The following is an 11,933-nucleotide window of genomic DNA, read 5'->3' as shown; positions in this document are numbered from 1 at the left end:
TCACTAGGAATAAAGGTGTGCACCACCATTTCCAGCCAAGAATTCCATACAAGGGCTCTTGAATGACAACTAATGTAATTCTGAAAAAGTCATTTTACTAGACAGAATAATTATCTCCTCAAGATGTCTGTAAACTAACCCAAAGAAACGTTGAATATGTTACATTAAAAAATAAATTATTCTTTTCCATTTTTAATGATTTATTCATACATTATAGTTATACATTATATTAGTACATTAGAGTGATATATATTACAGTGGTGCTCATTTTGACATACTCACGCACAGAATATAATATGCTCCATCTCAGTCCCCAGGACTCCCCTTTCCCGTCTTTCCTCCCTCCCCTATTCCCCTTCCTAAACTCCACTGGTCTTCTTTTATTAATTGTGTTTTTAGTTGGCACCTTATACATAAACATGAAGCTGGAACTCGCTGTAGTGTGTCCATGTTTGTTCGTGACACACTGGGGTCTATTTCACTCTGCAGTCCCCCCTTTCTCCATTCTTCCTCCCTCCAGCTCCTTCCTTGATGCCACTGTTCTCCCTTCTAGTTTCATGAGATTCCCTTTCTATTCCTCATTTCTCTCTAGCTTCCACATGTGAGAGAGAGTGTTTGACCCTTGATGTTCTGAACCTGGATTGTTTCATTTAGAATCATGTTCTCCAGGTCCATCCAATTACCAGCAAAGTCCATAATTTAATTTCTCTTTGTGGCTGAATAAACTCCATAATATGTATATATACCATATTTTCTTTATCCATTTACTGTTGAATTTTTAAGACCTTAATAACTTGTAACAAAATACATTAGCATACTAAAGACAAATGTTCAAGAAAAGTAGTTAAAATGCTGACCTACACAGGAACAATAATGCAAAACAGAGAAACTGTGGCCTCAGATTTTGCTCAACTACAAATTTCAAAATTGTTCTCAGGTGCCCAGTGCTGCTGTTTCCATGAAAGTAGTAAAAGATATGACTATTTTAAGAATGAAACAGAAAAGAACCTAAATCAATACAAGATATGTCAGGTGGGAAGAAATCATTTGTAAGAAACTTTGTCTCTCTGTGACATAAATGTTTCCTGTTTGGAAGAAAAGGTGAGTGGACAAAGTACAAAACCTGTTGCCTGTCAGAGAAAACAAGAAGCTGGATAAATAGAGCTGGTTACATTGCACAGAGGTCAAAACCAGAGTCATGTGACCTCCAGGAGGTAAACTGAATGAAAGGGTGGCACATTCACAATCAGATCAAAGATCCACAACTCTGGCTCTGAGGCTTTGCTGCCTGCAGTCCTGGGCTGTGCTCCTGAACCCCAGGACAAGAGTCTTTCATAATTTCCCTCCAGAGAGCCTTAACAGGGCTCCCTTCACATCCTTATTCCTCAGACTGTAGATGAAGGGGTTCAGCATGGGGGTGACCATGAGTGTACATCGCAGAGGCTGTTGCATTGGAGCGTAAGCTCTTGGCTGAAGCAGAACTGAGGTACACACGAAAGCCTGTGCCATAAAATAAGGAGACCACAGAGAGGTGAGACGCACAGGTGGAGAATGCTTTGTACCTGCCCTGAGCTGATGAGATTGCACAGATAGAAGACACGATCTCGAAGTAAGAGTACAGGATGCCAGCCAGGGGGCCACCTCCCAGCAACACAGTTACAAGATACCTCACAAAATCATTAAGAAAGGTTTCAGAGCAGGCAAGTTGAACCAGCTGGTTAAGTTCACAGAAAAAGTAGGGGATGTTTATGTCTTTACAGAAGGACAGTCTCAAGACCATTAAGCTTTGCAACAAGGCATGCAGGACACTCAGGATCCAGCACACCAGAACCAGAAATCCACAGAGCCTGGGATTCATGGTGACAGTGTACTGCAGTGGGTGGCAGATGGCCACATACCTATCATAGGCCATCACAGTCAGGAGGAAGTTGTCCAACTCTACAAAAATGTAGAAAAAGCACATCTGGGTGATGCAGCCTGCATAGGTAATGGCCTTGCTCTGTGTCTGGATGTTCACCAACATCTTGGGGATCGTGGTGGAGATGAACCAGATGTCCACAAAGAACAAGTTGGAAAGGAAGAATTACATAGGTGTGTGCAGGTGGGAGTCTGAGATGGAGGCCAGGATGATGAGCAGGTTCCCCAGCACAGGTACATGGACAGGAAAAGCCCAAAGATGAGGGACTTCAGTTCTGGGTCCTATGAAAATCCCAGCAGAAGGAATTCTGAAATTCTTGTATTGTTTCCTGGTTCCATGAGGGGGTGTCACTACCAGAAAGAGAATAAATACATGACTATTATTCACACATATGGACACTACAGATATAATTAAGTGTTACAATTTTTATTTTCCAATAAAAAGCTTTTTTTCTCTTGTTTCTGGGTCTCATTATCCTAGGGCATCTCTAGTACCATTACTGTTTATAAATTCCCATCTCACTCTAAGTCTTCTCCCCAAGAGCTCATGCAGTACCTGTTTAAGTAGAAACGACTTCTTACCATGGAGGAGCACTTGGGAAGTGCTGGCCACATTCCAGGCACTGTCCAGGCCTCAGCAACAAAAACTCCTACATCCCAACAATGGAAAAAGAGCATATGTGGATACAAAGATCACAGGTCTGTTTTTTCTTTTGGCTGGGGGAATGGCCTATATTTGCATATGCGTATTTCTATTTTCATATGCATCTCACATTGTACATTTTAAATGCATGTGGTCCTTTGAGTATTAATTATACCTTAACAATGCTATTCAAAAAAGAAATCAAGATATATCATAAGCATAAGTTCACGGAGCCCAAGAAAACAAAAGAACATACCACAGAAGAAAGTAAACAGGAGGTGCTTTTTAAGAAAGAGAGAGAGAGAGAGAGAGAGAGAGAGAGAGAGAGAGAGAGAGAGAGAGTTATGCTAGGTGTAATTTCACGCATTTTTGTTCATGTAGGCACCCTACACTAACAAACACCCCACCTCTGGGGCTTCTTTTACATTTTTTTCCAAACTAAAATAAAAAAGAAAATTAAATAACTGAAAATCATATTATACACATGCAGAAAGTATCACATGAAAGAAATAATAATTAAATTGATCAAGACATTTCACACTAGAATATAACTGATACTGTTCCGATGACAACTGGCAGGTGATAAACACTCAGTTATCCCTGGTTGAATGAACCAGAAATGAACTCCAGTGTATGTGAACACTTCAAATAACATAGTTATGACCCCTTCCTTTTTGACAGCAGAAAATGTGTCTGGACACCCTCAATGTCCCCTGGAGAATAAATATCATTTGTGACTGAGAACCACTTTGAAACTAATCATAGCAAAATACTTTTGCAGCACTGATGTAATAGTAAATCAATGATTAAAAAAATAAGAAAGACTACCAAAAGCATGGGTATCACAGCCCCATGGTGAAATATTGTGCATTCTCTGAAATATGTAAAGTGCATTATCTTAGTTGATTTGAAGGCCTCAGTAGGCATCTTTGAGAGAAAGGGAAAGAGGGGAAAAGCTAGAAAAGACCCCAGCACTAAAGAGAGGGCATGTGCAATGTGCATGGGAGCCTATTCCTGGATTTGTATGAAGGGTGTATGAGCTTCTCAGGATGCAGAGTACAGGAAGTAAAGCTTAAAAATAACTAAGGACTCCTAGAAAAACATTGACAGTGCTAGTAATTTTGGTATAATATACTTTTTTTAATTTAATGCAATGACTTTATGGATTTTCTTTTTGTTTCCAATTTTTACTTAATATCTCACTTTGATTATTAATTACAGTTTTCTATTGAGGGGACCTTGCTTTTATGTTTCTTATTTTTATTTGCATCGCTGGGGGTCAAACACAGGATGTCGTACATAATAAGAAAGTGAGTGCTCTGCCTGAGCTTCACCTCAACCTGTTTTTTTAACAGACACAAAATAACTGTTCATACAACAGGGAGAGTGTGAACATTCAATACATATATGCAACATAGAATGCTCAGATCAGGATAATGAGCATTTCCCTCTCTTTAAACATTTGTCAATTCTTTGTTTTGGGAACTCTCTAACTTCATTCTTCTTATTTTTCATAAAATGTGTGTTATAAAGCTAGTGTAATATTTTGGAGTATTTTTATGTTTTCTTCTTATGATTATGAAACTTGAATGCAAAAATGTGTAAGAAATGGATTTGGACTGCAAAAGTCCCAATGTGTGCTGGGACAGGGGGCCCCTTTCTCCTGTGACTGTGGACTGCTGTGGTTATCAGGCCTCTTGGCTCCTCCTCCTGCCTTTCCTGCCTCTGTTGACCACCAGCCTAGATTTCCACCATAGTGAGTCTTAAATTTTCTATATTTAAGAGAAATATTTGATTAAAAATGCCCTCTGTACATGTTGACATGATTCCATGTCACTTTTCAATACATTCATTCAGCAGGCACTGATTGAAACAAAATGGAATGAAAAATATAAAACAGGAAAAGATGTAAAATAGGGATTATTTAATGACATTAACATGGGTTATGAATTGAAGATTAATTTAACAAATGTCTCAAATAATACAAAATGAAGGAAGTCCTATAACTTGCATGGGGGTGCAAATATTCAAAGTTTTAATATCTTTCATACAAGGAATATGTGCATTAGAATATTATAAAGAAAGACAGAATGAGCTTGGATCAAAAGGTAAATAAGCATGAAACCCTTTCAATAATACATTAAGGTGACGCCTTTCTGAGCAATCAGCTGATCAGAAAAACACCAAAGACACAATAAGCAACACAGAATCAAATGTGACCTAGCACTAGGGATGCATGAGAATATTCAATACCTTTTTTATTTACAGCAAGGATTGAAAAAATATCAGTCCCTCAATTTCATAAAAAAGCAAAGTACAAATACAGCTAGTTGATAGAATTGAATTTACAAATGCATCAGTTTTCAACATTCCCCACAAAAAATATTTCTATGTACATGAAAATAGGCTATCTGTGAAAAAAAGAAACTCCAGTAATCTCCTATAAAGAATCAAGGGGCTGGTCACGATGGTGCACCCCTGAAATCTTAGCAACTCAGGAGGCTGAAGCAGGAGGATGGCAAGTTCAAAGCCAAACTCAGCAATAACAAGGTGCTAGCAAATCAGTGAGACCCTGTTTCTAAAGAAAATACAAAATAGGTCTGGGGATATGGCTCAGTGGTCAAGTGCCTTTGAGTTCAATTATGGTACCAAAAAAATAAAGAATAAGGGGGGCGGTCAGATAAAACTTGCTAGAATACAACAGAGAAACCGGCATAGACGCTGTAGAATAAGAAGCACATGGCCGACAAACTCACAAACATATTCAGGCTTGCAGACATATAAACTATTACAAAGTAAGGCTCTTAGGTATGCCTCTATTCATCTATTAATTTTTTTAATGAGAATAGAGAAAAAACTTTAAAATGTATGTCCCATGAACATTTGCAGTGAGATAATCTTACTCAGGAACTTGTCAACACTACATAAATATAATCAAATATTTCTCATCTTAAGTGCATATGCATCAAAATACACCTTACCTTCACATTTTTACCCTCCACAGTTAATCCCTATTCCTCTGCTCTCTTAATTGCAAAGATCCTTGGGCCTCTGTTCTTTCTCTGGGAGCACTGGATGTCTCCCTCCCATCTTCTCTTCAGCCTCTGTTACCTTCATTTCCTGGTCAGCAGTGAACCCAGCACTAACCACTGCAATGTTCACTTCTCAGCTAAGTGTTATGATTCAACTCAGCCTTGTGAATAAAACATCCATCAGGACAGCAAACAGCCACAGCAGCCCTGCTCTGGGATAGCTCAGCCTGGCTCTCCCCTGACCTCAGCTAAAGAGTCCTGGGTTTGGTTCTCTCTGCTGATCTCCTGCAATGCCCACTGAGCTCCCAGACTCACCTGGAGACCAGCTCTGAGAGGAAAGTCTCTCTGTGGAAGTTCAAGGTCCTGCCTGGGTGGGCTTGATGGTGACTGAAGCTCTGTCCCCAGAAAACACACAAGGAAGGAGTCAAGTGCTGGGTTCCTGGGCATACTGGAGACCTCAAAGACACCTCCACTTCCTGTCCAGCACAGGGCTGTACACTGAGGGAACACATCAGAGCAGAGAGCCACAGCTCCCTATATCTGTTCATTAGCTCATTTTCCTATTCTTCCCCTTAGGGACACTGGCCTGGAAAGACAGGATATTCGTCCTGCTGATTCTCTGTTCCCAGGAAACCCATTTATAACCCAGGGAACCTAGTTTTTATTGCTCCTCCATGGACCCACCTGTCTTCCAGAGGTCCTGCCTACTGGTATTTCATCACTGCTTTGACGGAAAGTGTTTTCTGAGTCTCACGCTGATGAGCTCATCTTTGTTGGGAGTCACCCCAGCTCCAAAGACTAACTTCCCCATCCCCCAAGAAGAGCTGTCCAATGGTGAGTCCTGCTGGCTCACATGATCCTTACCCACCAATCAGACTAGCCCTGCTGACTCACATGATCCTTACCCACCAAACAGAAAGGACCCCATGCCAACTGTCAAACCCTTCAACCATTAAACTGTCATAACTGTCAAACCACCCCCGGCTCTATAAATATGCAGAGCTGTTCTTCAATAAACGGGCATTTTCTCCAATGGCAAGCCTTGATCAATCTTTCATTGGTGCCAAAACCTGAGAGAGGGAATGCCTTGCTGCTCGAGGGCCCCCTCTCTCGAGGCTTGCCGTCCTCATCCACTTTTTCAAGCACTGCTGCTACTCACACAACACCAGCTCTTCAGTAGGTGAGTTTCCCTATCAGGATCCAACTTCAGATAGGCTATATGCCAGGGCTTTGACCTTGATCGTCTGGCAAACCTCTGACACCTAATCTGGAGGAGAGAACACACCCCACCATGACCTTCATGGTCACAGTGGATTCTCTGGAGCCCAGTTCATGAATGGGAGGTACTGAGGAGTGGAAGAACAGGCACTCCTCTCTCTCTCTCTCTCTCTCTCTCTCTCTCTCTCTCTCTCTCTCTCCCTCTCAACCGCCCTTGCCTCTCTCCTGACCTATGGGGACCTCTTCTTTCCTCCCTGCAGACTCCCCCTTATTAAATTCTGCACACAAGATTGGCCTTACTATCAATTAGACAATCAAAGTCAATGGCCCCCAGGAGGATCCCTAGATCTCTCAATTATCAGAGATCTGTTTAACTTCTGCAAGCACTTGAAAAACTGGAAGGATTCCCCTATGTTGAGGCTTTTTCTCTTCTTCATTCTCACTCGTACCTATCCAGCAGATGAACCCCCTCCTTACTGACCTCCCCCGTCGGCTCCGTCCAGCTACTCAGGTGCTTCCCCTGACTCTCCCAACACCATTAGTTCCCCCCCAAACTAGGTCCTGCCCCTAGTCCCACAAACCATGGCCCCTTTAAGAGAGGTTGCTGGACCTGAGAGCATTATCCGGGTACATGTCCCATTCTCTATGAATGACCTCACGCAACTCAAGCAAAGGTTGGGCTCATTCACCACAGAAGAGAGTTTCAATGGGTCCTCCAGCCTTATAGCCTCACTTATATGTTATTGGCTAATATTCTCCTTCTTGAGAAATGTACCAGAGTCTGGGAACTTGCCAGAGCCCTTGTGGATGAAACTCACCAAGTTAATCCCAATCACCCTCTGGGGCCACTTGCTGCCCCACATCAAACTCCCGACTGGGATTATAATATTCAAGATGGCATACAGAGTAGGGACCGATTCTCTGCATGTATTATTGCTGGGCTCAAAACAGCAACACATAAGGCTGTCAATTTCCAAAAATTACAAGAGACCAAATTGGAATTTCTGGATCGGCTTATGAAAGCCCTTCAGCAGTAACCTAGATCAAAGAACCCCAGATGGCCATCATGTCCTTATGACACATTTCCTCTCGCAGAGCTACCCCAACATCCAGGCCAAACTAAAAAAGCTCAAACAGGGCCCTGCCACCCCCCAGACTGAGAAATTTTAGATGCTCACCCAAGCCCTGAAGGGTGCTTTGTTGGGTCACCACCCATCACCGAACCGCCCCCCACCCCGGGTGCCTGCTTCAAGTGTGGCAAGGAGGGACACTGGGCCAGGGCATGCCCCACACTTCGAGTACTCCATGCCCTAAATGTCAACAACAAGGTCATTGGGGCTCTGACTGTCCTAGATTGCCGCAGTCTAGCTGGGCACAATTCAGGAGCCACTTGTCAAAAGAAACTAACTTTATTCGTAGAACACACACACCAACCCACACAGCTCCTCAGGAAAAACCATCAGAGCCAACTGCCACCACAGGCTTCCCACAAGCCTCTCAACCTCCCCCACTCCACCTGCTCTTGAGGCTGATTGGCTGGGTCATGTGGGCAGAGCAAAAAAAAGTCCCCCAATGAACAGCTCCGTTGTCTGAAAGGGTGGGGAAACAACCCAATGAGCATCACCACAGAGGAGCCAATCAGTTGGCAGCTAGAAGTTTACTGGGGCCGCTGTGAGCCAATCATCAGCTGGCAGCTGGAAGTTTGCTGGGGCCCCTTTCGGCTGTGGCTCTCAACACTAGATCCCATAGGAGGCCTATGGCCAGGGAACCCTCTGACCTTCTGGGTATGGCAATCAATTGATGGTGCCTTGGGTCCTTGTCCCTGGCCATAACAATCAATAGAACAGAACCCAGGGTGCAGATTCAGGTGGATGGATGCAAGGTTGACTTTCTCCTTTGACACCAGGGCTACCTTCTCAGTCCTGACAGAATTCTGGAGGCAAACAGTGCCATCCACCTCTCCTATTGTCCGGGTAGGAGGAAAGACCCTCTATCCAAGAAAGACTCCCCTATTACTCTGTTCCATAGACAACTTCCCATTCTCTCAGACGTTCCTAGTTATGCCCCAATGTCCAGTTCCTTTGCTTGGCCAAGATATTCTCTCTAAATTCAATACAACAATCAACATATGGGCTCCTGGCATCAGTCAGGCCCCAGAATTTGCCTGTTCATCTTTTCTGGCCCTTTTGGCAGAAGACTGGACATTCTGCTCCACATGTGAGGCTGACATGAAATACCATACTAACCTGGCTGACCCGATTGTATGGGATACCCACACCCCCTCCAGCATTTCCTGCCCACCAGTTAACATTCATTTCAAAGATCCTAACACCTTCTCCAATCAGGCTCAATACCCCCTGCCAAAAAAGCTCTTCTGGGCCTACAACCTATTATTCAGGAACTTCTTAGCAAGGGGTACCTCTAACCTGCTCATTCCCCTTACAATACTCCCATACTAGTGGTAGAAAAGTGTTGCGACCCCTTGCCCGCAAGGAAGACGCAACTCAGGAATCTTCTTTCAGCAGTTTATTCAGGTCCTTGATACTTTTTCTTCTTTCAGCTGTTTATTCAGGCCTTTGTTTTGACATGTCTTTTAGCTTCTACTGCTACTCCTACTACTACTTCTACTGCTACTCCTACTGCCACTACTCCTACTACTACTACTACTACTACTACTCCCGTGTGCCCCAGCCTTAATAAAGCAGATAAAGCCCCAATGCACAACTGCCACGTGGACTTTTCTCATAGGGTGCCAAGTCACAGCGTGCCAACTCATTCTGATAAGGAGTTGTTTGTCACAGACTACAGGGGAAACCAGCGCCATCTTGTAATGGCGGCCACAGTTCACAGAAACGGCTCACCACAGTTCCCCCTTTTTTGTTTTATTACGACAATACAGGCGAGAGTAGAGGTCCTATCCCACTGTGCAGAAGTGGCTGCATAGTATGGCCCAGCCTTAAGGAGGGCCCTTCCCCAAACCTGAGGCCATATCAGCCGACGCCTTTTTTCGTGGGGCGGGGCGTGGACGTCAAACCCGCATGCAATAGGACATGCTCCCCTTGAGGTCCACTCAAGTGGATCACTCAAGTGCAGTGCCTTGCCTCGCATCCTGTATCGTGACGATGGTAGACAAAGGGGGACAGCTGAGGCTGTCTTTGTAGTGCAGACAAAATTAAGTTGGCAACACCCTAAGAGAAAGGCACGGACAATAGAGAGGGGGAGAAATTTGGTTGTGACATCTGCCATTGTTAGATAAAGGTCAAGATGTTCCCGTGGAGCACATATGTCATGGCCTTGTGAACTGACCACTTTGACATGCAGAACAAGGAATTGGGGGCTGGGCCCCGGGGGCCAGGGAAGGCCTGCTATCAGCAAGTTCCCCTCTTTTGTTTATTGCATGTCAAAGGGAATCAAGTAGCCCCTGTCTTAGGTCGTCCACCGCCCCTGCACTGCTTACCCGTCTCTGGGGAGGCCCCATTCCCCTGTCTTAGGTTGCAGTGCAAGCGTGGAAGTTGCCCGTCACTGGGTACCACAAGATCAGCTCAGCATGTTGTGGCCAACAGGACATTGTTATGGTAACTGCCTCCATAAACAGGACCCATGACCATCACCATCAAATGGCAGGTGTAGTTGGACTGTAAGATTAGCTAGCAAAGATCCTAGTGCAGAAAGGCAGGGAGGAGAGGTATGCATAGAGTAAAGATATGGTAGAAGTTCCAGCATTAGAAGAGTGACGAAAGAAGGACATGTCGAACCCAGTGCAATGTTATAATAACTTGGGGTGCAATGACCATGTCAAAGGTTTACTGTTTAAGATGCACAAGCCAGACTTGTGGCGAGTTGCCATTTTCTAAAGCAGCAAGAGCTTGTATGATCATAGCCTTATCGTGAGCACTGCGGGCCTTGAGATGACAGAGAAGCCACAAACAAAGAATCACACCAAAGCAACACATAGTGCCAAAAATGCCTACTCCCACCCACTCCTTAAAAAAGGAAAAGGCAGAAGATATCCAAGTGGTGAATTGACTCAAGATCACTGGATCGACAAGGGTGCTATTCAAAACAGCAATCTGAGTTAGTTGAGACTGGATCAAGTTTTCTGCTTCCATGGACCAGGTTCCGGATAGATACTCTCCGATGATGCATGAGGCATTTCTGGAATCATAAAATCTGACAGAGGTTATACATAAATGTGCTCGTTGATCAATACAACCCAAATGTACTAGGTCAGACAATTCCTCAACTTGAGCTTGGAGTAAATCTATTCTTTGGTTGGCAGCTAAAATCCCTGACAAAAGATGTTGGTTAACTTTATTTTGAGAATCGAGTATGGTGGAAGTTTGTTGAATAACCTGATTAATAGTGGCAGCAGTTTGGACCTGATTAAGAGCCTGTTTGCATTCAGCAAGCTGCTCCTTAATCTTCACTTTATCAGTTAAAAGAGCATCCTTTACCAATCTCCATAGAGAGAAAGTAGCAATCGGGACTCTATCTGGACCCTGGTCCCTCAACAACTTTTGGAGATCCTGTTTTACCAAATCCCAATCACTGTTATTAAGAAAGCCTCCTGTCAGAAACCAAGGACAAGCCTGGGCTTTAGCTTCAACGAATTCAGTTGCTGTCTTGGTTTTTATTCCTGTTTCTTGTTTGTTTAACAGTTCTTTAACTTCGTTGGCCAGACGAAGTTTCACTGTTGAGTTACCCATGGTACGTACCCTGTCTCTTTAAATTATCTTTGATCCAATCGTCCCCCTTTTCCCTTAGAAGGTGAGCCTTGTCCGCTTACCTCTGCTTTCCGAATCTCGGTAAGGACCTCTAGATGTCAAGTCCGGCTAACGGAAACCGAGTCCGGCGAGAGACGTCGAGGTTAAAAAATAATAAAAAAATCACAGGACACCAACGTTCTTCATCCAGGAGGAGGCATGTGTGTTTTTTTTTGTTTGTTTGTTTGTTTTTTGTTTTTTGTTTGTTTTTTTTTTGTTTTTTATATTTTGGAACAATTTTTGAAAACCTTAGAATCTATAAACAAATTATTATATTTTGATAAGAAATATCAATGAAAATAAAGTTAAAACCTTTAGATATTTTGGAGAAATAATTATAATAATTTATCATTATATGAG

General features: G+C 43.3%; 1 protein-coding gene across 1 annotated transcript in view; it reads left to right on the top strand.

The window, feature by feature from the left end:
- The first annotated feature begins 1,988 nt into the window (after positions 1–1,988).
- LOC144253881 (adhesion G protein-coupled receptor E2-like) overlaps positions 1,989–11,933 on the top strand; it is a 48,505-nt gene continuing 38,560 nt past the window's right edge. The window contains exon 1 of the mRNA XM_077796538.1: positions 1,989–2,091. Within this exon, the coding sequence (XP_077652664.1) occupies positions 1,989–2,091 (103 nt within the window). The remainder of the gene's footprint in view (positions 2,092–11,933) is intronic.

The sequence above is a fragment of the Urocitellus parryii genome, chromosome 3 (genome assembly GCF_045843805.1).
Source record: "Urocitellus parryii isolate mUroPar1 chromosome 3, mUroPar1.hap1, whole genome shotgun sequence".
Lineage (NCBI taxonomy): Eukaryota > Metazoa > Chordata > Mammalia > Rodentia > Sciuridae > Urocitellus > Urocitellus parryii.
Note: the sequence above shows the minus strand (reverse complement) of the source record. Positions and strands in the feature narration are given on the sequence as shown.